The sequence below is a fragment of the Lithobates pipiens genome, unplaced genomic scaffold (assembly GCF_037356315.1).
Source record: "Lithobates pipiens isolate NorthernLeopardFrog02 unplaced genomic scaffold, aLitPip1_a1.2 Scaffold_13, whole genome shotgun sequence".
Classification (NCBI taxonomy): domain Eukaryota; kingdom Metazoa; phylum Chordata; class Amphibia; order Anura; family Ranidae; genus Lithobates; species Lithobates pipiens.
In genome coordinates, this window is record NW_027507718.1 from 514,810,134 (window position 1) to 514,835,603 (window position 25,470).

Consider the following 25,470-nt stretch of genomic DNA (forward strand, 5'->3'; position numbering starts at 1 on the left):
GCATTGAAAATACTTGATTTTTCGGTGCTTTTACCTCCAGCTGTTGACAAGGGAGTTGGTGGTAGGGTCTCTTAAAAGGGCTAGTTCACAATGAAAATGTGAACTAGCTAACAGCACCCTCCCCTCCGGTTCCTGGTGCATGTAGCTTATGTGATCCTCGTATTCTGATGCCTCTCCAGCTGGTTTAAAGGGGTTGTAAAGTCTCAGTGTTTTTCATCTTAATGCATTAAGGGGGGGCAGCAGCACCCTAGAGCCTCCCCTTTTACGTACCTGAACCCGATCTTTCCAGCGTCACAAAGGCGCTGTCTCAAGTCCTCGTTGGATAGATTGATAGCAGCAGGAGCAACCGTCAATGAAATCCATTGTCAATGGACACAGCAGCAGGACTCGTGTGCCCGCACAAGTGCCCCCATGGAATGCTGCTCTACATGGGGGGGGCACCCGATGCAAGGAGAAGCCAGAAGGGTCGCTCTGGGGCCACAGAAGAGGAGGATCGGGGCCACTCTCTGCAAAACCCTTGCACAGAGGAGGCAAGTATAACACTTTTTATACTATACGAACCTTTAGTATCACTTTAAAGGGCCAACACTTAAAGTCAACACATAGTGCCAAGGCTGTACAGCAGCAAATTGCTTTCAATGCCAAGCACTCATTGGTCACTGGCCATATGACTGGACTGACTAAATGACCAATCACCAGTTTTGCCTGTGGTCTCCCCTGCAACTGACCCTTTTCCCCATTACCGGCTTTGACCTTGCCTACTGCTTCCTGAGCATTGGGTCATTAGTATAAAGGACATCACCACTAACAAATAGCAAGCCAGAGACAGTATCTACAATGGCTGGTCACTGTTTTCCCATCAATGTGCTCCTCACTTCTCTAGGCCTGGGGAAGAGAGAGGGAGGCATTCTGCACCATAAAACCTGAAAGTGCCGACTAGAACACACCTGAGATACCTATGTTGTATATGGCTACAAGTTCACCTGACAAGTAACATTCCTCCATAGGTTACCAAGCAAGATAATCCATGAACAATACTACTGGTACAGAGAGCTGGTAAATTTCAATCCTCGGCTCCCTGCTCTGCCCCCCCCCCCCCCCCCTCATGCTCACTGTAGCATTGGGCTGTGGAGGGGGCAGTAGCGACTGGATCAGGCTCTCAGTGGCCCACTGAGAGGCTGAGTTGTGTGCTGGTCCAGGCTCAAGAAAGATCACGACCATGCGGTCGGTATCCGCCCACATGCCTGGACCAGCACCTGCCTCAGCGTGGGGCTATGCAGAGAGCCTACTGTCTGCTGAAAATGGGCCACAGAAGTGCAGAATGAACTCCAATGAGCTTTGGCTGTCTTTAAGATTTCAAGTTGTAGAGAGTTTCTACTACGTTATGCACGCCCTGTCGTCGCTCCTCTGCTTGCCGCGTACAGAGCTTGTAGTAGCCGTGTACAATCGAAAGGCCTTACAAGCCTCTTCCAATTCTCTGCCGTAAGTTTTGGCAGCCCTGAGATTCCAGTTCTATGTTCCCCCGCTCCCTAAGCCTTAGAAGCGCACAAAATAACCCAATGCCCGGGTAAAAGTCATATACATGTTGTAGCATGCAAAAGGTCATCCTTGCTTTTTTTTTTTTTTTTTTTATATAAAAAGAAAGGTGTTGCACAACAGCGTCAGTTTCCTCCGTATCCATCACTGCAAAGGCTGAAGAGCCAAGCTGACAGGCCTAAAAGGCAAGAACCAGGTCTCCGGCGTTTAATCCCCTCGAGTCTTATTTCAGGACCCCCCCCCCCCTCCTCCCCATTCCTTCTCACCATCTTCCCTCTCTATCCTTGAGACCTTACGGGCCCTCAGTCACACATCTTAAAAGAGAAACAAAACACAAAACAACAAAGGCTTACTTGTCTTAAGTCGATGAAGGCCAATTGCAGTGTGTCCCCTTGGAACCCAGGCACTGGTCCGGATTTGGCAAAACCTGTGGGAAAGAAAAGGCCATGAAAAGCGCTTTTAAACAACCATGGACAGGAAGATTGGCAGACGGATGACAGCGAGGACAAGGGAGGCTGGGGGAGAGGAGGAACGAGCTTCTAAGGAGCCATGTCTCCAGGCCTTCACGCTCTTTGTCTGCTCTTCAAAATTTGTGTCATCAAAACGCCATTAATTCCAGCGTCCTGACAGCGAAAAAAACTGTACTAACTCAACCCGAAATCTATTCCCATGGACCAACTCGAGTTACGTGCTATTTGTTTGGTCAATGGAACAACAACTCGATGGAAAGAAGAAAAAAAAAAAAGGAGATGGCTGGAGGTGGGGGTGGCATTGTCTGCGATCGAAGGATAAAGGGAGAAAAAAAATTTAGTTTTTTTTTTAAAAAGTTTTTGTTTTTCGTCTCCATTTTCTTGCCATCTTTTCACAATAAAAAGTTCCTTTTTTGCTTTCGGAAACCTTTGTATATCGCAGGTCGCTGAAAGAATTTAGTGATTTCATGCCTGTCACCTCAACCCTTGAGTGCTTATCAATAATAAATAACTGTGTAAAGCGTCGGGGGGAACATATATTTCTATTATCTGTTTTAGGTGCCGGCTCCCGCGCTCAGTGGCCCTATTGACTGGAGGGACTGGGAGTCTCTCTAAGAGGATTACATGGTACTCTGCTGTAATATTATGGGCAGTGGGGATAAAAGGGGGGCAACTCTATGCATAGTACAGTGTGATGTCCTCTGAGACCCAGCACCGTGCCACCTTCTCATCACATTCCACGGGTGAGAAACTCGACGGCGTCCGCCGGGCGAGGCGGCACAGACGCGCATTTTTGTCGGGTTTAGGAGTCACTTCTTAGCGTCTGTAAACACAGCGAGAATTAGTGCTGCTGTTTGATTGGCGGCGCCGAGTTGGGTAAAAAGGCCTAGTTCCTCGGCTCTACGCCTGAACCCTCAATTCAATTGGTTCCTGAAGCTCTGATGAGGCAAGGACAATGGATGGGAAGTGTACACAGGTGTCGGATTCATACACGGAGAGGAAATGTCTACATCGCAATGTACTGTACAAATCAATGAGACTCGTATATGTGGCGCATTAGCACGCCTTTCAATCTTGGCACAAATAGCAACTGTCCCGACAGATACAAAAGGAACCAAAAAGGTCTCCAACGGTAATCGTAGAGTGCATCCCCAAAACTATCTTTAAAGCTGAACTCCAGCCTTTCCATCAGTATTGCACAATTGTACCGGTTCCTCCCCTGTGCTGCACTTACTCTGATTTCACTGCACACTGTGAGCTTCTCACAATGGGCATTAAGCTGCAGCAAGTCATATAGAGACCACCTCATGTCATGGCTGGAGGATGTCCAGCATCACCTAGCCCAGTGATTCTCAACTCCTGTTCTCAGGGCCCACTAACAGGCCAGGTTTGCAAGATAACTGAAATACATTACAGGTGATATCATTTGCTGCTCAGTGATTGCAGTATTCTAGTCTGCATCTCCCCAAGGTAATACATAAAACCTGGGTTGTTAGTGGGGCCTGAGGACAGGGTTGAGAACCACTGACCTAGTCGCTTTCCTCCCCCAGCCTGACTGTCCCTAGGAGCTTCTTTTGTGGGATTTATATTAATAGCTCCACACATATTGTAAAGTGCTGCAAAATATTTCAGCACTATCCAGCTATACACACACACACACATAATAAATATATATATATATATATATATATATATATATATATATATATATATATACACACACACACACACACACACACACACACACACACACACACACACACACACACACTATATTGTCAAAAGTATTGGGGCGCCTGCCTTTACATGAACGTCTTAGTCTGTAGGGTTCAATATTGAGTTAGCCCACCCTTTGCAGCTATAACAGCTTCAACTCTTCTGGGAAGACCGTCCACAAGGTTTAGGAGTGTGTCTATGGGAATGTTTGACCATTCTTCCAGAAGTGCATTTGTGAGGTCAGGCACTGATGTTGGGTGAGAAGGCCTGGCTCTAATTCATCAATTCAGGGGGAGGGGAGGTGAGGGGGAGGGGAAATGTAAGGGGGGAGGGGATGGGGAGGGGAGATGGAGGGAAGGAGAGATGGAGGGGAGGGGAAGGGGGGATGGAGGGGAGGGGAAGGGGGGATGGAAGGGAGGGGAGGGGTCGATGGAGGGGAGGGGTCGATGGAGGGGAGGGGCGATGGAGGGGAAGGGAAGGGGCGATGGAGGGGAAGGGGCGATGGAGGGGAAGGGGCGATGGAGGGGAAGGGGAAGGGAAGTGGGGAAAGGGAAGTGGGGAAAGGGAAGTGGGGAAAGGGAAGTGGGGAAAGGGAAGTGGGGAAAGGGAAGTGGGGAAAGGGAGATGGAGGGCAAGGGAGAGGAAGGAGGGGAAGTGAAGATGGAGGGGGGGAGTGGAAGGGAATATAAGGGGAACTGACCCCCCCTTCATACAGGAACCGAGCTGAGGCTGTCAATCAAAGGCTGTGTGCTGGAGCTCCCTCCTCTGTCACGTTTTTTCTCTTCCTGTCAGGAAAACTTGTCAGAAGTGATTCATAATGATAGCAGAGAAAGGAGGGGGCAGAAATGACACTTAGTACACACTATAGAGGGATATGCTTTGTTTGTTTCATGTCTGAGGTTTACAACCACTTTAAAATAGATGTAAAGCCAATCACTAAATCTGCAGCTTTTATTAAAAAAATACCTGGTGATCCCGCCATGAAGGCCCTTGTTCAGGCACTACCTGTTACAGGGTGATAGTGCCGTGTCCCTGTCCCCCATTTTTGTGGCTGGCCCGCCGCCCTTTCACAATGGAGTCTTACTAGTGGCTGTTTCGGAACACAGACATGGTCGGCTGTTGTCGCCATCAGGAAACCAACCCTGATAAATGCAATGCAGCCATCTCTGGTGTGCACGTAGACAGGAAACGGCTGCAAAGTGGAAGCAGGAGATCACTGTGATGCAACAAAGGGCAAAAAGGATGAGAAGTATTTTATTTTAGTGGAAACAAGTGGCATTTGTTTATATGACGCACTTATCAGACATCACTACTATTTAGGAAGCCGAATCTACATATGAGATGGATACCTATGGCTGCTCCAGTGTAGACTTTCATGAGACGTACACACTGATAGGACCATACACAGCAATCTGCTTCTCTTTCTCAGTCAGTCAGCTGCTCCCTGGCAGAAATGGTCAGAGGACATCCGAAGGCATCTTACAGCTGGACTCAATGAGCCACTGGCCCCTTTCACCGTCCACATAATAGATGGACTTCCCCTTTAATGACCCCCCTTTTCCAGCAAGGCTGCAGTCTGTAAATCTTTAAACAAGTAGATTACAAGACAGAAGCTGCCAAACAACAAAACCTGCCGCTTCCCACAGGAAAAGAAATCAGCGTTTTATCCGGGGCTCCTATTCAGAGCTGCCTGCATGCCTGACAGTGATGGATGGACAGCAATCCGTCATCCTCCCTGGGATGAAGGTGGCAGCGCAGGTCTTGGCTGGGTGGCAGAGGTCAGGTCCCCTGCTGGTCAGGTTGTCGGCACCTGCTCTTTAGTGTCTCGGGCCCGGACTAACATTTTTACAAGCATCTAATTGGAGGCGCTTAATCCCACCGTGGCAGGTCCCCCCGAGATCCCTCCAGTGTCGTCGGAGATTCCTCTACCGACAGACCTCCAACAAATGGTCATAATATACATAGAAGGTGGAAAATATGAGGGGCCCCCGAGTAAATATAAGAAGGGGGCCCCATATGCACTGCAATCCACCTCGCTGCACATGCTGCAGTTGGCCCCCATCCCACAAATGCTAGACCTGATGACCATTAAATCATGCTTTAATGTAACCCTGTCGCTAAATTTAAAAGGTTATATTATTATTATTAATATTATACAGGATGTATATAGTGCCAATAGTTTACAATATAAGGGCAGACAGTACAATTACAATACATTAGGAATGTATTGTATAGAGAGCTCTGCTCATTAGAGCTTATACTCGAAGAAGGTAAAAAAAAATAAAAATAAAAAAAAAAATGCTCCTTGTACAGAAAATATCTATAGTTTTAATAAACGCAAAAAAAAAAAAACTAGGGATGCACCAATACCCCCCCCCCCCCTTTTTTTAACCTGCGAGTATGAGTACTCACCAATGCCGAGTATCAATATTTTGTGGTGCCACTTGATTCCATACAAAATTAATGAGCACAAATCGCACAGCAAAAGAATTGCATGCGATTCCTGTCTGAATCGCATGCAGCTTCCCGCACCCCTCCTGTGTGAGCCCCAGGCTTGTCATGATTTTCAACCTGACTCCACAGAGGAGTTGTGTTTGGAAAACCTCCCTGCATGACAAGTTATGGGCTTGAGCTTCTCCTTTCCTCTCCCATGTCTTTGTTCCCCACATCTCCAGTGGATCTCCCTCCCAGCCTCCAGCGGTTTCAACCACCCACTGGAGCCCATCCCGCTGTACCAGATTGCCATGATCCCCCCCTTCTGTTTGACGCCGAAAAGCCGATTCACCGGTCCGGGGATTTGGAATCCTCACAGCTCTCTCTCCTCTCCTGACAGAAGCTGACAGTACTTGCTACGCGACTTCTGATTGGTGAGCGCCATCCATGTGATGGTGCAGAGTCCCCGTAGTCCTTACTGTGAGGCCAGGGGAAGAGAGCCACTGGAGATGTGGTGACTAAAGCCATGGGAGAGGCAGGAGCCCAAGCCGTAGATGTCCAATGTTCGGATCTGGAAATGGTGATGGTGGAACCCGTCATGTGTGAGCCCCAGGCTTGTCATGATTTTGAACCTGGCTTCACACAGGAGCGGTGTGGGAATCCTCCCTGCATGACAGGTTATGGGCTTGAGCTTCTCCTGCCTCTCCCAGAGCTTTGTTCTCCACATCTCCAGTGGATCTCCCTCCCAGCCTCCAGCAGTTCCAACCATCCACTGGACCTCATCCCACTGTACCAGCCGCACTGCTCCTGTGCGAACGCAGGATCAAAATCACTATCACAAGTATAAGTTCAGATAGGAGCAGTGCAGGAAACCACATACGATTCGGGCAGGAATAGCACTGCATTTCTGCTCAAATCGCATGCAATTCTTTGCAGTGCAATTTGCACTCAATTTCTTATGGATGCATATCGAACCGTAAAGTGGGCAGCAGCACAGGCTGAATTAGAACAGAGCCAGGCCTTCTCACCCAACATTAGTGCCTGACCTCACAAATGCTCTTCTGGAAGAATGGTCAAACATTCCCATAGACACTCCTAGACCTTGTGGACAGGCTTCCCAGAAGAGATAAGGCTTCTGCCTTATAGTTCTGGTCCAGGCACTGTCTGCATGTTCTCCTTATGCTTGTGTGGGTTTCATCACGCAGTTGACGTAGGGTATTTTATCTAAAATTGGGAATATGAAGCCACTTACTCTCACACTCTTTCACATCCAGGTTGAATTGCTGCAAGGCTCCCATAGTGATCTGCTTGACCTCAGCCTCCAGGAGCAACTGGGTCAGAGACGTGGAGAGGTGTTTGCAGGCCGACATGCACGCCGTCTGTGCTACTTTACCCTGAAACACAAAGAGGACACAGTGATTACTGAAACGATCAGATCGCTAAAGGACACCATTTACATTTTTGGTTTATGCAAGAACCTAAATATGCAGGTTTAAATTGCATATCTACATTTACAAGGAGATCCTTTCTACCAGACACACACAACACCCTACCCACTTTTACACACAAGTGATCCAGAGACCTGGAGACGGAGATCTCTACAGGAGAATGGCAGACCTCCTTGACATTTACCCATAAGTCTTCGATCTCCAGCTTCACCCAGGAGAAGAACTACAAACTGCTCATTAGATGGTATAGGGATCCAGCCACTATTAACAGCATCTTCCCCAACACTCCTGAGACCTGTTGGTGCTGTTACAGAGGAAGAGGAACCTACCTTCACGTTTGGTGGGAGTTCGACCGGGTTTACCCTTTTTGGACACAAATTTTTGAGGTTTATAAAATGTATGAGCAGTCTCCCCTTTTCCCTAAGGTGTTCCTTCTCTCCATCCTACCGGGCCCAGCTAAATCCCATAAAACCAACCACCTCAGATTTTTTATTTTTTATGTCAACAGCTGTAAGAAACCATGAAATCAGACAGAAGTACAGTTAAATCACACTTGTTTAAAAATAAACAGAGCAAACGTAGTCAAAAACATAGCGGATAGTCAGACAAGCCAAACATCAGGGAGCCGGAGATGAGCGTAGTAAAACAGCAAGCAGGATCTGGAGCCAGAAGGGATGTCAGTCAATTCCACTCTTTATAAGGGCGATGGGTACAATAAGAATAAATCAGTAGTATCCAACCTGGTATCAACCGCTTCATCCTCGGAAGATTTTACCCCCTTCCTGACCAGAGCACTTTTTTCGCTTCGGCACTGCGGCGCTTTAACTGACAATTGCACGGTCGTGCGACGTTGCACCCAAACAAAATTGATGCCCTTTTTTTAGAGTTCTCTTTTGGTGGTATTTGATCACCTCTGCGGTTTTTATTTTTTGTGCTATAAACAAAAATAGAGCGACAATTTTGAAAAAAAAAAAAAAAAAAATGCTATATTTTTTACTTTTTGCTATTTTTTTGTGCATTTTTTTTTTAAGTAATCGCGGCAATCTGCGATTTTTTTTATCTGGACTGCGACATTATGGCGGACACTTTTGACACTATTTTGGGACCATTTATACAGCGATCAATGCTATAAAAATGCATTGATTACTGTGTAAATGACACTGGCAGTGAAGGGTTTAACCACTAGGGGGCGATGAAGGGGTTAAGTGTGTCCTAGGGAGTGATTCTAACTGTGGGGGGATGGGCTACTAGTCACATGACAGCGATCACTGACAGAGAGCAGTGATCTGTCACGACACATCCCAGAACAGGTAAATGCCTTGTTTACATAGGCATCTCCCCGTTCTGAGACTCCGGGACGCGATCACTGGGAGACCTGTGGACTCTATGTGGGCACGGTCATGGTGTATGCACCTGCTATCCCCGCCTCTTAAAGGGGACGTACAGGTATGCCCATTTGCACACCACTGTCATTGTGCCGAGGTATATCGGCGTGCAGTTGTTGGCAAGTGGTTAATTACCGTATTTATCGGCGTATAACACGCACGTTTTCCCCCTTAAAATCAGGGGGAAATTGTGGGTGCGTGTTATACGCCGATCCCCGCGGATTGTGAGGAAAGGAGCGAGCGGAGCCAAGATACACAAAGATGAGTACTTCGGCTAGACTCGGCTCCTCTCGCAGTCCCGCCCATCTCCACTGATTGAGAGAGGAGCGAGCACCGCCGACATACAGAAAGCCGAGTTTACTTTGGCTAGTCTCAGCTCCTCTCGCAGTCCTGCCCATGACTGTGTGAAGATCCGAGTCTAGCCGAAGTACACTCGGCTTTCTGTATGTCGGTGGTGCTCGCTCCTCTCTCAATCAGTGGAGATGGGCGGGACTGTGAGCAGAGCCGAGTCTAGCCGAAGTACACTCAGCTTTGTGTATCTCGGCTCCACTCAGTTCGGCGCCAATTTTAAATCAGGGCAATGCTGCAAAAAGACTAGCAATGCTGCAAAGGCACTGGGCACCGATAAGGCTGCAAATGGACACCGATAAGGCTGCAAATGGACACCGATAAGGCTGCAAATGGACACCGATAAGGCTGCAAATGGACACCGATAAGGCTGCAAATGGACACCGATAAGGCTGCAGATGGACACCGATAAGGCTGCAGATGGACACCGATAAGGCTGCAGATGGACACCGATAAGGCTGCAGATGGACACCGATAAGGCTGCAGATGGACACCGATAAGGCTGCAGATGGACACCGATAAGGCTGCAGATGGACACCGATAAGGCTGCAGATGGACACCGATAAGGCTGCAGATGGACACCGATAAGGCTGCAGATGGACACCGATAAGGCTGCAGATGGACACCGATAAGGCTGCAGATGGACACCGATAAGGCTGCAGATGGACACCGATAAGGCTGCATTAAATGGGCATTTAAATGTTAAAAGTTTTTTTCCTTAAAATTTCCTCCTAAACTTCGGGTGCATGTTATACGCCGATAAATACGGTATACGTCACAACCTTTTAAATAGTTAGAGGCTCTTTGATTTTTAAGCATTCTTGCCAGTTTCTTATGAAATTATTAACCAAGTTTTTCTGAGCTAGAAGAAGCTCATATTGGGCTTGAGTGTTTATTCTAGCGACCACCCTTGACAAGTCAGGAGTTTCTGTAGATTTCCACATGCTTGTGATGGTTAGCCTCGTCGCTAACAGAGTGTTACTATCATTGTAAAACATAGTGGGTATCTATCCAGATTTATTCCTAGTAAGGCCATTTCTGATGTCAAATCTATTAACAAGCCCGTGAGGTCTGCTACAAAAGAGGAGATGGTGTTCCAGAAACTTGTTAAACTTTTGACGGCCCATAGTGTATTGTATAGGTTACCTGAAGATTCATTGCACCTCCAACATAATGGCGATATGGAGAGTAATATTTTTGCCAATCTATATGGGGTCAGATACCACCTATTAGCCCTTGTACACATGGTCGGACATTCTGACAACCAAATCCGTTGGATTTTGACCGACGGATTTTGTCCGAAACTGTTGCATACACACGGTCGGACAAAGTTGTCGGAAAATCCGATTGTACATAACGTGATGACGTTATTTCGTTACGACGGGACTACGTTCAGGCTAGTAGCCAATAGCTTTGGTCTAGGAATTTGATCTGAGCATGCGTGGCACTTTGTCCGTCGGAGTAGGCTACACAAGATCGGCGTATGTCCGATCGGATCATTTTGTCGGAAAATTTTACGGACAAGTTGGAAAACTTGGTCCGTCGGATACTCAGACGGAAACAGTCCGATGGAGACCACACACAGATTATCCGACAAAATGGTCCAATAGGACACATTCCGTCGGAATCTCCAACCGTGTGTACAGGGGCTTAAGGATTTTCTGAGAATTGTCCCAATGTTCAATTCAAGCAGATGGGCAGAGCACAGATTCACTTTAGGATGGGTTATTCAGACGCTCGCATATGCCCAGCTATGACTGGTTCCGATTAAATCTGTTATAAATTGTATAAAATTATCAGACAAAAGTAGACTGTGGCTTTCCATCTACAATAGAACTACAAAGTGATTGGATGGAAAGGATGGCAAGTTTAAATATCTGTTTATGGCCAGCATAACAATACTCTTTTGATTTGTCTTCCGGTGATACAACAGGACACCCCCCCACCTTTTTTTTTCTAAGTCCACACGACCCTAACTAAGCTTACAAAGGCATAAAAGAAAAATTTTTCCAACACAAAGCAGGCTGGAAGTAACATTTGATCCTTCTGTATTAATCAGCCGTCGGAGAATTGGAACACGCAAAGGAAACTGATCTAACTTCAGTAAACTGAAATGTGACTGCTATGGATTCCTGCACTCAGCACATTCTCATTAGGCTCTCTACTCGGCTTTAAAGGGAAACTCTTATTTTTATCCTATTTCTCATACAACTATAATTTTCAGAATCACTTTTCTGATGCAACATTGTCTTTCCTGGAATGATCAATACAACTGCAAGGAGTGTCCCAATGTGCTGTTGCACAGTACCACAATGTGTTGCTTCAGTAACATACTTTGTATCAGTAAAAGTCCAACTATATGGAAAAATATTGTATTCTGATATTTGTATTACATGTTAACGTGGAACTAAGGCGTTAAATTGCAAACTGGAAAGCTTTTTTTTACAGAAAAGACATGCGACAGGCTATGCCTCAGGAACATTGGAAGCATCCAAAGGCAGGCTATGCCTCGGGCGCTTGGAAGCATTCCTATGCCTCGGGCGCTTGGAAGCATCCAGAGGCAGGCTATGCCTCGGGCGCTTGGAAGCATCCAGAGGCAGGCTATGCCTCGGGCGCTTGGAAGCATCCAGAGGCAGGCTATGCCTCGGGCGCTTGGAAGCATCCAGAGGCAGGCTATGCCTCGGGCGCTTGGAAGCATCCAGAGGCAGGCTATGCCTCGGGCGCTTGGAAGCATCCAGAGGCAGGCTATGCCTCGGGCTCTTGGAAGCATCCAGAGGCAGGCTATGCCTCGGGAACTTGGAAGCATCCAGAGGCAGGCTATGCCTCGGGCACTTGGAAGCATCCAGAGGCAGGCTATGCCTCGGGCACTTGGAAGCATCCGGAGACAGGCTATGTCCCTGGGCCTTCAAAGCACCCAGAGACAAGCTATGTCACTGGGACTTGGAAGCCTCCACAGACAGACTATGTCTCCGGGATTTGGAAGCAACCAGAGACAGGCTATGTCTCCAGGACTTAGGCCCCTTTCACACTGGGGCGTCTGTGCTTTACTGTAATTTTTACAGGAGTTTTCAGGCACTTTTAACCCCAGCTTGTGGCCAAAAATGACTCGCAAAGCGCTGCTGCAGCGGTTCGGCAACGGTGCCCATTCAGTTCAATGGGCAGGAGCGGTGTATACACCGTTTCTAAACCACTCCAAAAGATGCTGCTTGCAAGAGTTTTTTTTTTTTTTTAATGTCCTGCCAGCGCGTTGCCTCTGTGTGAAAGCCCTCCAGCTTTCACACAGACTGCAGGGGAGTCGTTTTTCAGGTGCTATTTTTAGCCCGAAAGCGCCTGAAAAACATATCAGTGTGAAAGGGGTCTTAGAAGCATCCAGAGACATGGAGACATGTGTAGCTCAGGGTACATTATCAACAATGTGCCAATCACTCAAGACTGCCAAAGACCGAGAATCTGCCAGATGCTAGGGAGAAGATGCCGGCACCAGAAAGGGATCTTGGGAATGTTGGATCATTGGAGCGGAGGTATTTAGACATTTATATCCACTTTAATACCTGTTATAATAGTATTTAACATATGAACTCATTTTTTTATTTAACATATCTGTAAATTGTTTTCATATTTACATGCAAACCAAACTGAGGGGGGCAGATGATGTCACTTCACCCAGAGCAATCCGTGTATTCATTCATAAAAATACAAGGCATCTTAGAATGGCTGGGCAGCACTCAGTAAAACTGAGTGTTTTTGAGAACAGCAATTCCATATGCTGGTGCTGCAACACAGCGCTGTATACTGTATATAGCTGGTGCTACATACAGTTTATACAGCGCCGACAGCGACACATCTGCTGGTAAATAAAATTGTTAATTTGGACCAGTTTTGTACGAAGTTAGGCTTTAGGTTAGGTTTACACTATTGCGATTTCTCTGCAGCCGACATTTGCATGAGCACAGCAGCCCGCTTTGTTAAATTAATGGCACCCCTATTTTTTTAGAATGAGTGGTGTCAGCCCTCCCAGTTTCTCCTGGTACATTACACCTTCCCTCTACCATATTCTCTATAACACAGAGACTAATTTTATAGTCGCAAGATAACAACTAGTAAGGCAAATCAGACTTGCCATAGATGGCTCGAATTTCAGCCGATTCCTGCTAAATCGGCAAACATTCTAGCCCCGTTAGCACAATCTGGCTCATAAAAAGTCGAATTTTCAATAAAATTTCAACGAAAAATCCATCTGTAAAAATGCTGGCCACACACTGCATCCATTTCAGTCTGAGCGTCGGTGATCAAAGATTACTTAAAGTCTGACCGTGGTTGGCCTGTCATTGGATGAGTTCATAAGGATACAAAAATACAAAAAGGTGTACTTTTTGTAACAAAAAAAAAAGGAGGAGCAGAGGGCATACTTTGAATCAGGGAGATGAAATGCTAATTTTAATTGGATGAGAAGTGGAACAAGTGAGTACTATTGGGACTTCCTTCTGTTCTGTTGTAACATGGAACATCCAGGGAGAAGAACACCCACAAGACAATAAGGACTGCCAAGTACCTAATTACTACCACCAGCCATAAATTATCCATGTAGCTGACCTTTTAAAATTTTAAACATTCCTACTAATATACAGTTTGCTGTAGTACGAAATTAACAGCCGTGTGACATTTCAGTTAATTTACACCAGATGCACTGTGAGGACACACTTAAAAGGGTCAAACCATTTAAAAGTGATATTTTGGTTTGGTAAATGCTAGAGCGGCCTTGCTCAACCAGGTTTTCATGGAACCTTAGGGTTCCTCAAGAGATTGTTAAGAGTTCCTTGAACATTGAGCAATTAACTAGCCACCGATCTATTTAATTTTTAGCTACAATATTATTAATTGAGGCTTTCTTCCTACTAACAACCAACGTAAGGAGCATTCTTCCCACTGAACACCAAAGTCAGGAGAATTCTTTCCATTGACCTCCAGCGTATCCTTACATCGGAGATCAATGAAAATAATGTGCCTTACATTCCTTGAGCATTGAGCAATTTCTGACTCTTTGATAACTAACCAAATTCCTTTTTCAGCTACGATATTTATAATGGAGGCTTTCTTCCCATTAACCACCAATGTAAGGAGCATTCTTCCCAAGGATCACCAAAGTAAGGGACATTCGTCCCACTGATCACCAATATAAAGGAACATACTTCCCACTAACCATTGGCCACCAATGTAAGGAGCATATTTTTCACTGATCACCAAGGGTAAGGGACATTCCTCCTCCTGACCACTGTAAGGGATATTCCTCCTACTGACCACCAATGTAAGGAACATTTGTCCCAAGGATCACCAATGTAAGGGGCATTCTTCCCACTGACCACCAATGGAAGGGGCATTCTTCCCACTGATTACTAGGGATAGTCCTGATGTTCGAGTCAAACACAAGTTCATAAAACAAATGAACTAATGGGGTGCTCGCCGGACATTCGCCCGCCGCAACGTGTCCCATAATGCACTGCGAGATTGCAGTGCATTGAAGGCTGCTGGTGGGCCAAAGCATGCACCTGACCTGTATGCTTTGGCCAAATCACAGCGCGATGTGCTGTGAGAGCCATGATTGGCCAAAGGCAGGGTGCCTTTGGCCAATCATGGCTCGGGGGTCAAGTCCACGCCCCACACTAAAAGCTGCTTATACGGTGGGCATGTATAGTGTTATGAATGAAGAGCGATTAGGCAGTTTAGTGGATTGTGTGTGCAGTCAGTGTAAAATATATAAGTCAGTGTAGAGTAGTGTATATAAATGCAGGGCAGAGTATATAGTGAAGTCAGTATAGTGAATAAAATGCAGTGCAGTGTATATAGTGCAGTCAGTATAGTGTATATAGTGCAGTCAGTATAGTGTATATAACGCAGTGAAGAGTATATAATAGTGTACTGAAGCAAAGTGGTTAAGGGGAATCCTATGACAGCATTAAGAAAAAAAAAAGGCATGCCCCCCCCCCCCAAAAAAAAATCTACACCAGGCCATTTGGGTCTGGTATAGATTTTAAGGGAAACTCCATGCCAAAATAAAAAAAAAGGTGTGGGGTCCTCCCCATGATGCATACCAGACCCTTATCCAAGCATGCAGCCTGGCAAGCGGGCCCCCCCCCCCCCTTCTGCACCATACCAGTTCACTTGCCCTCAACATGGGGAGGGTGCTTTAGGGTGTCCCAATGTTGATGGGGACAAGGACCTCTTGCCTGGTCGGGGGTTATTGGGGTCTTCGGGCAGAGGGCTTATCGGAATCTGGAAGCCCCCTTTAACAAGGGGGCCCCCAGACCCTGGTTTCCGCCCTATGTGAATGGGTATCGAGTACATTGTACCTCTACCCATTCACCAAAAAAAAGTGTCATAAAAGTTAAAACCACAATAGACAGTTTTTTACAATTTCTTTACTAAAAATAAATAAAAAAATAAAAAATAAAATAAATTTTGTTTGGGTTCAGTGTCGCACAAATCGCGCAATTGTCAGTTAAAGGGACACAGTGCTGTATAGCGCAAAATGGGCTGGTCAGGAAGTAGGTAAATCCTTCTGGGGCTGAAGTGGTTAAATAAAATTTTTTCCATTAGAAATGTCATTATTGCTGCGGCATGTTCTATACATTGCGCAGATGCGCCACTTTATAGGCAGACCAAGGGGACCCCCAGGCACGATATTTAAAGGAATATTACATTTTTATTGTTTCATTTTAAGCATCATTAAAATCACTGCTCCTTTAAAAACAATAAAAAATAATAATAATTGCATTGATACATGTCCTCTAGGGCAGTACCCGGGGTCCCTATACACTTTTAATGGCAATAACTTGCATATAAGCCTTTCAAATATGAGGACTTTTGATTTCATGTTCGTCTCCTTTAATAGGGTCTGCATGTTTGCTAGAAATTTTTGCCCGTTCGAGGTGTTCTGGTGCAAACCGAACCAGGGGGTGTTCGGCCCATCCCTACTGATCACCAATGTAAGGAGCATTCTCCCTAAGGACTACCAATGTAAGGTGGATTCTTCTCACTGACCAACTTGCACTCTACTCTGTTCTCTATTCTGGGGTTTAAGGTTTTTAAAGCAGGGTCGTCTCACAGTTAGGAGTCCAATACATTTAATGCGCTTCTCTGCTAAATGTTGAGTTTACTACTAGGCAGATGTGACATGAGCATACACCCGCAGGAGCTTCGAGAACATAAACTAAACTGAATAAAACACTAGTAGTGGCACACACACACACACACAAAGAATGTCTAATTTAAACTAAACGCAGAGCCCGCCACTGTTCTGAGTTTAGTCTAGTTGCAGGTTCCAAAACGGAGCACAAATAAGGTGTCAAATGTCTGCTGTCAACCAGTCAATGGCTCTACCAAAGCATCACCTTCTGCCCGTTGACAGTTATGTGACTCACCAGCAACTTCTTTCTTCAACCTACAGTCGGGCAAGCATGAGGATCAGTTGGAGGAGAAAATATAGTAAAAGGGAAAACATTGCGCTAAAGTTAAACCTGTAACAAGACGGCCACGATGGCCAAAGATAGCAGCTAACACTAAAAACAAACAAAGTTCAGCATACAGAAGAAAAAATATGTGTAGCGCTTCAATATTACTAAATATAATCAACATAAAATAAACATAAAATAATTAATGTGTAATCAACATAAATTGTAGAGTAATACAAAAATTCATATAGTTAATAATTTGAGAAAAAGAGTCCATAAGATGGGCACCAATTTCACAATGGAGCTGATATAGAGATGACTGAACCGTCATAAAACAAAAACAGGTCACTGGGCAGGTATATTCATGTAGGCCAGCTTGTCTGTAAACGTCAAAAGAAGGTAGATAAATACTTCTTACCAGCTCTGTTGGACTCACAAAGTCATATGACAATTGAGTCTGAAAAGGCTTGAGGTCTCGCTCTGGGACCAGAGAGTATATGGAAGGAGGTCCGTTGGACTGGTGGAGGAACTTCAAACAGCTGTGTACTCAATGGCGTGTTTCACAAACTGGAACATCGAGGTAGTTTGGAATCCAGCTCAGACACGGTCCAATACTCCAATCGCCCCAAATGGGGAGAGAAATGTTTGAGGGTTTAAACCACACAGAAGGGAGAAAAGAAAAAAGAGCTCCACATGGTGCGGGTCAAATGATATAAAATGCGGATTTATTGAAGTCAAAAAGTTATAAATGACTTGGTGATCACAGAAATAAAATGAAGTAAAGTTAAAAGCAATGTAGGGTGCCAACAGCTAGCCCAGTTGGCACCCTACATTGCTTTTAACTTTACTTCATTTTATTTCTGTGATCACCAAGTCATTTATAACTTTTTGACTTCAATAAATCCGCATTTTATATCATTTGACCCGCACCATGTGGAGCTCTTTTTTCTTTTCTCCCTTCTGTGTGGTTTAAACCCTCAAACATTTCTCTCCCCATTTGGGGCGATTGGAGTATTGGACCGTGTCTGAGCTGGATTCCAAACCACCTCGATGTTCCAGTTTGTGAAACACGCCATTGAGTACACAGCTGTTTGAAGTTCCTCCACCAGTCCAACGGACCTCCTTCCATATACTCTCTGGTCCCAGAGCGAGACCTCAAGCCTTTTCAGACTCAATTGTCATATGACTTTGTGAGTCCAACAGAGCTGGTAAGAAGTATTTATCTACCTTCTTTTGACGTTTACAGACAAGCTGGCCTACATGAATATACCTGCCCAGTGACCTGTTTTTGTTTTATGACGGTTCAGTCATCTCTATATCAGCTCCATTGTGAAATTGGTGCCCATCTTATGGACTCTTTTTCTCAAATTATTAACTATATGAATTTTTGTATTACTCTACAATTTATGTTGATTACACATTAATTATTTTATGTTTATTTTATGTTGATTATATTTAGTAATATTGAAGCGCTACACATATTTTTTCTTCTGGAGGAGAAAATATAACAGTTTATTATGATTGGAGCAGTGTGGGGTGTCCAAAAAAAATCTAAGGACACAGATATTAGGTCTACATTAGGGCAAGCCATAGACAGTGCGGTTTTCTTTCCTCCATTCTGTGGTTGCAGGAAAGAAAAATCACTTGATTACCAAATTGATGGGGGAATCCAGAAAGTAACAAATAAATGTGCAGCGCTAATGAGACCCGTCACAAGATTACATGGGACCATATAGTGATCATGTGAATCTTGAACACTTAAAGCAACACATATGGAATAACATGATTAAATGAATACACAAATGTGATAAAAAATATATACAAGAAATTAATTAAGAATGAACGTAGAGACCACAAGAGAAGAAACTGAACGTGTGAACAGTTCAGACAAATAGAAAAAATCCTCATGGCATCAAAAGTAGAGATAGATGTGAGGAAAATACAGGCAAAATATCCACCACCGACTGTATGGAGGCTTACTAGAATGCTTGGAATGCTTGGTGTCAAAAAGGACATACATCTGATGAGTAGTCATGGCTTGTGGTGAAATTACACCAATGGATAAGGGCATCCATGTAGGCAACCTCTGGCTTGTAAGTAGGGTGGATCCCACAATCCTTTAGATGGTTCACAAGGACTATAACCCTTGGGGTGGACAATCCCAGAACGAGGTGGATCAAATTTAATAAAAAAAAAAAAAAAAAACAATTATATGGGCTTATTCTTTAGTGACTAGGCACTTACCATTTTTGCTGGAATGGATAACTAAAGAGTAAGAAAAATGCTCAAAAGAAAAAAACTTTCATGACAAAAAAATGGCCCAAGGCTCCCTTTGGTGAGTAAAGGTCTCCACATTAATTATTTAACCTCTGATGACACGAAGGGGTCAGTGTTCAGACTGTCCTGTCCTCGCCTGAAGTAGGGATTATATGATCATATTAGAAGTAGTTTAGAGAAGAATTTTCTCTAAGAAAGGCATTTTAGCCTTGAATAATTTAAACATTTGAGAGAAAAATACATAAACATGCTATGTTCACTGAAAACTGCACGTCAAGATATTCAGCAAATCTGGAGATACAGGATTTAGGAAAAATGTTGACACTTCCTCCAAATAGTCAAATTTGACCCTTACCCTCTTGCCACACAGCTACCCCACCCCTTTCTCGGCAGCCTTATTGGTCCATTAATGTGATGGGTGGCCTCACTGACATACACAGGAGACATGGGAGATTGGAGAGAGTGATGCCATGCTAGATTTGTACGGGAAAAGAAAACATTTCTAAATCCAGCAGTCTACACCTCTGCGTCTATGGACCATACCGTCCATCTGGTTTACGCGGAAGTTTACGTTTTACTTAAGTGCTTTTTCACTGAATGTTCGATCTAAAATGTGCAGATTTTAACAGGTTTATTTTAACAACTTCACTTGTCAGGGCTATGGTCTCGAACCTGGGACCTCTCCTGTGTCTAGCATTGATTCTTCTTCCTAAGCTATCTGGGATGCTGGGTAGCTCCCTACCTGATCTATCGGACAATCCTGCCTTATCTATGGGACAATCCTGCCTGATCCATTGGAAGTCCCTGGCTTTTGTCTCGATTGCTGTTGAACCTTGAACTCCTTGCTTCTCCCATGAACTTCCTATAAAAGCCTTGCCTCTGCACTTCCTGTTGCAAGATTATTGTGGTCTGATCCTGATTACTAATTGAGCTACTTCTAGTGCTGTTTGGAAAGGACTTTGGCTTGTGACCCCGACTACGAAACTCTTTTCCTGCATCGACCTTGGCTTGTGACCTCGATTATGAAACTCTCTCCTGCACCGACTCTAGCATGTGACCCTGACCATAGGTCTAGCTATTCAGACTTTCCTATCTCTCGTAGACCTGAGCTTGTCTGACGTTGTCAGCAGTTGGTCTCCACTCATTACAAATATTCTCCTACCATCACTACTGCCTTACGTATTAGATTACGGGACATGTGTTTTAGGAGGGTTGTTTATAAAACGGCACTTCAGGAAACCCCCATGTGCTTGTGAATGGGCGTGATCTTAGCCATCGTCAGATGGGAAAGGGGGGCGGTGAGGACTTATGAATGATGATTAAAGAAGAATTCCAGGTATGGACCAATGTAACTATGTGTGGCTTAGTGCACAGCAGCCTAGGAGCACTAGGGTCGACGATTTGAATTCCAACCACTACCTACCTGGGAGTCTGCATGTTCTCCGTGTGCCTGTGTGGATTTACAAAGATATGCTGATAGGTTAATTGGCTCCTGTCTAAATTGGCCGTAGTGTATGAATGTGCGTTAAAGACCTTAGATTGTAAGCTCCTTGAGGGCAGGGACTGATGTGAATGTACAATAAATTATATATATATATATATATATATATATATATATATATATATATATATATATATATATATATATATATATATATATATATATATATATATATATATATATATATATAGTGCTGCGTAAATTCATGGCGCTATACAAGTAAGTACCTGTAATAAATAAACCATACCTGGATGATGCCCCTGGAAGCTGGAAATCACTGTAGTAGACATCACCAAATCTCCACTAGATTCTAGGTCCTGTGCTGAGGAGCTGGCCTGATGCTGAATAATGATGCTGATGCTGAATAATTCTTCGACTGGATAAGGTAGAGGGGCGGGGCAGTGATGTCACACTCTCCACTTTGTCCAATAGAAGAAAGCTTTGCATTCATTCAGAAAATGCAAGACGGGGGGATTTACTAAAACTGGAGCGTGTAAAATCTGGTGCAGCTCTGCATAGAAAACAATTATCTTTCAGGTTTTATTGTCAAAGCTTAAAATGATTCTAATGGAAGGTATAAAAAAAACAAAAAAAACAAATACTTACCTGCTCTGTGCAATGGCTTTTCACAGAGCAGCCCTGATCCGCTTCATTTTAGGTCCCCCGCCGGTGGTCCTGGCCCCTCCCTCCTGCTGAGTGCCCTCAATAGCAAGCCTCTTGAGCAGGTACATTCACACACAGTGACGCTTGGCCCTGCCCCCACCCTGTGCTTTCCTCATTGGATCAGTGCTGCGATTGACAGCAGCAGAAGCCAATTTCTGTGTGAGCCAATGGGGAGAGAGAGACCCATGGGAGCTGCTGCTCTCATGCACATAGCTGGATAGAGATAGGGCTCAGGTAAGTATAGGAGGAGGAGTTGGGGAGCTGCACGCAGACGTTTTTTTTTAACCTTAATACAGAGAATGCATTGAGCCTTTAGAACCACTTTATCTCAAACAGCTGAAGTTAGAAGCTGTTGGCTACCATGCACAGCTGCACCACATTCTGAATACTCCAGTTCTAGTAAATCCTCCCTTTTCTCTGAATGGTGCCCATGCTGAGTGGCCGACCTTCTATATTCACAATGCATCAGGCTGGAGTGGCGATGTTCACTTCAGTGATTCCCAGCTTCCAGGGGCATTGGACAGGTATGGTATATATTAAAATGGCGGATTGGTGGACATGTATTTCTGGAGTGTTGTTTATAAACAGCACTTCAGAAAACCCAATTGGGCAACCATGGTGCCCATGAATGGTTGTGATCTAAGCCATCATGGGATGGGAATGGGAGGAAGTGAGGATTTATGAACAGAGATTACTGAATGAAGATTACAGAGTGAAGAGACCATAGGTAGTGGCCAAACAAAGCTATGGGGTTGTAATTGATTGTAGGATCTTTTCTTTTAACCCTTTTAAACTCCCCTCTCCCATGTACTTCTTATCTGCATTCTACTTCTATGTTGACTTGACTCCATCACCTCCCTTATTCTGCACAACAACCCCTTCATCTCCATCCTCCCACAAAAGCCGGGTACACATTAATAGTTTTTTTCATGTACAACCCAGAGGGTTAAACGAAAAAAAGCTGACCGCTCCGGTTGGAGGCACTGCACTAATGATCCGTTAGTACAGTGATCTCCCCCGCTGAGCTGTTGTGTTCTGATGGGGGATGATGCCGCTCCCCTAGCCCCCCCCCCAGAACACTCTGATCAGCGCTGATCGTAAGCTGGTCGGCTGCTGGTTTTCCAGCATGCTCATCCAACAGAAGCCGGCCAAACACATGGGCTGAATGTCAGATGGTTTTTATTAAACCAGCAGAAGTCGCCCCGCGTTTGGCCTGTGTATACGGGGCTTTAGGGTCCATTCACACCAGGTGCAGTGGGACTGCTTTGAACAGCCAATTCCAGCACAGTCCCACCACACATCGACCGCAAAACGCGTCAAAATGCCTGGTCTCCAGTGTGGCCAGTTCACATCACTCTGTTGTAGCGTTAAAAAATGTATTGTGCCCAGAACTTATTCCAAAGCAGTGCAGGTCAATGCACGCTGGCCGATAGAACTCTATAAAATGTCACTGTGTGATATTTCAAGGAAGTTTGTTGCAATAGCATTTTTGGGACTGGGCTCTCTCCAGAACCAGGAGGATGCCTCTTGGGTTATCCTAGATGAAGAAGAAGAAATCCTGGGGAATGCAGGATTTCAATAATTAGGAGCCTATTCCAGGCTCGGAACCTTAGAGCGCAAAAGTGGACATCACCATTTCCAGCTACAGTAGCAGAATGGTAGTTACAGATAAGGGAAATCCTAGTTAAGGAAAAATATATTTTTCTGCATAGAGGATGCCCAGGGAATTTTAAAAGGATATGGAGAAGATGGCTTGATATTTTGTATATACGATTGGAGGGACGGAGTCGGGGGGAGAGGGGTTGGTATGTGTTTTATTAAGTGTTGGTGTTTTATGTTCTTTGTTGTTTCTGCTGTTTGTATGCGGAAAAAAAGAGAAAATAAACAATGAAGTGATTCAAAAAAAAAAGGGGAAAAAAAAAGGAGAAAAAAAAAAATAAATAAATAAAAAAAAAGAAGTAAAAAAAAAATGACGGCTACAGCACGGACTTGAATTTCCAGCACGTCCTCCCCCAGGCATGCTCCCTGCAGGGTGCACGGGGAGCACGCTGTGATCACCAATCCCAGCCCCTTACCATGTGATCAGCTGTCAGCCAACGATCACATGATTTAAACAAAAGCTCGGTAATTGTGCCACCTATCAATGCTCACCAGTGGTGGGGAGGGGGAGAGGAGTACAGGCGCACAGAGTTTTTTTTTGGTATGTGCTTTTATTATTATTTTTTTTATAAAAAAAAAAAAAAAAGAGGGGGGGTTTGTTAACCACTTGAGGTCTGGGCCATAGCCGAATGACGGCTACAGCACGGACCTCAATTTCCGGGGGGAGGACGTCATAAGACGTTGTCCCCTGTGCACGCTCGCTGTGCGTGCCCTACCCCAAGGAGCACACTGTGATCACAAGTCACTGAGACTCGGGTGATCACCGATCTGAGTAAGGGCCGGCCCCTTACCATGTGATCAGCTGATCACATGATGTAAACAAAATCTTGGTTATTGTTATTTTTCTCCTCACGCTGACAGCGGAGGAGAAAAAAAAAAGCCGATCACCGGTCACGAAGAGGAAAGATCACAGCACCTCATCTGTGCCAATCAGTACCCCCTGCCAGTGCCACCTGTTATTGCCACCTATCAATGCCCACAAGTGCCACCTATCAATGCTCACCAGTGGTGCCAATCAATGGTACCTATTAGTGTAAGCAATCAGTGCCCATTATTGCCACCCATCAGTGCCCATCACTGCCGACTCATCAACGTACATCAATGAAGGAGAAAAATTACCTGTTTACAAAATTTTATGACAAGATATATAAAAAAAAAATGTTTAAATTAGGCCTTTCAAAAAATTTTTTTAACAAATAAAAACTGCAGAGGTGATCAAATACCACCAAATGAAAGCTCTATTTGCGGGGAAAGAATTATAGAAATTTAATTTGGGTACAGTGTTGTATGACCGCACAATTTTCATTCAAATTGCGACAGCGCTGAAAGCTGAAAATTGGTCTGGGCAAGAGGGGGGTTTAAGTGCCCTGTAAGCAAGTGGTTAAACAAGAAAGTGAACAGTGCGATGTACCAGTATCAGCACAGCACTGGACCGCACCGCACACCAGCCGCTGCTTTGCAATGCAGTGGATGGTGTGAATGAGCCCTAAATATGACCCGTACATGAATCCCTTTCACCTCCTCCTCCCTCCGTGTACCTTGACCATAAAGTTGCTTTATCTACTGTACCATTACCAAGTTCTATGTTATAACCCCCTCAATGACATCATGTTGCTTCATTTACAAAAAAAATTGTGGCAACAATGAGATCATCTTGGGGTGTCAAATATTCAAAAAGGGCTAATTTATTCAAAACAATTTTTTTTTTTTTCCTTTCCTTATACCTGTATTTAGAAAGCAGTCAATAAATACCACCAAAAGAAAGTGTGATATGACTCTAGAAAATGACATTCTTTTGGGTACAGTGTTGCTTGATTGAGTAATTGTCCGTCAAACTATTACAGCCATAAAATCGGAAAAACGGCTTGGTAATGAAGAGGTGTAATACACAAGCTGGTACTTCAGTGGTTAAGCATAAAATAGCTATTCAGCACTGTACAAAACGTTGCTGGGTTGGGTGAGAGTTTGCTGTAGAAGGGGACTTGTATCCTGTAGTTGCTGATGAATGTTGCACATAGTCCAGTGGCAGGTGAAGGGGAGTCTGACATTGGGCCACAGAAGCAGGAGATCTATGCGAATCTAATAGCAAATAAGATCTGAAGTTGAGTGATTAGGGTGGAACGCCCCCGACTCTCTTACACTGGAACCTTTTCAGGCCCTATTGGCGGGGCAGCAGCTGCTCTCCTCGCCGGTAGCGTCCTGTGTTTCAGAGGAGAAATATGTCACCAATTAAACATAATAGCGCCAGTGAATGGGGGCTTTGTCCGGGCTGCTCTCCTATCAAAGGCATCATTAAAAAGCACTCTAACTCCCTGACAGATGAAATAAACAGCCATTAATCTGCATGCTGGAGGAAGGGATAAGTAGGCAGTGAGCAGGACTGAAGAAATGCTAAAGATGTCCTTGAAACAGTAAAAAGCAGTGTAAAGCGTGACACCGATTTATCTCACAATATTTACTATCGGGCTGTGCTCAGGACCAACTTTTTTCTCATCTAGCTTAAACTTACTTGAGGGGATCAAAACATATCTACTCCAGGTCTGTGCTTCTCAGCCCGGTCTTTCTATGATCTGCCAGATGTGGTTA

At 44.7% G+C, this 25,470-nt stretch overlaps 1 protein-coding gene across 2 annotated transcripts in view; it reads right to left on the reverse strand.

Moving 5' to 3' along the window:
* EXOC6B (exocyst complex component 6B) overlaps window positions 1–25,470 on the reverse strand; it is a 440,636-nt gene that overhangs the window by 99,744 nt on the left and 315,422 nt on the right. For both annotated transcript variants that reach the window (XM_077478074.1, XM_077478073.1), the window contains 2 exons: window positions 7,408–7,549; window positions 1,890–1,963 (listed from right to left, as the gene is read on the reverse strand). In XM_077478074.1, coding sequence (XP_077334200.1) covers window positions 1,890–1,963; window positions 7,408–7,549 — 216 coding nt within the window. The remainder of the gene's footprint in view (window positions 1–1,889; window positions 1,964–7,407; window positions 7,550–25,470) is intronic.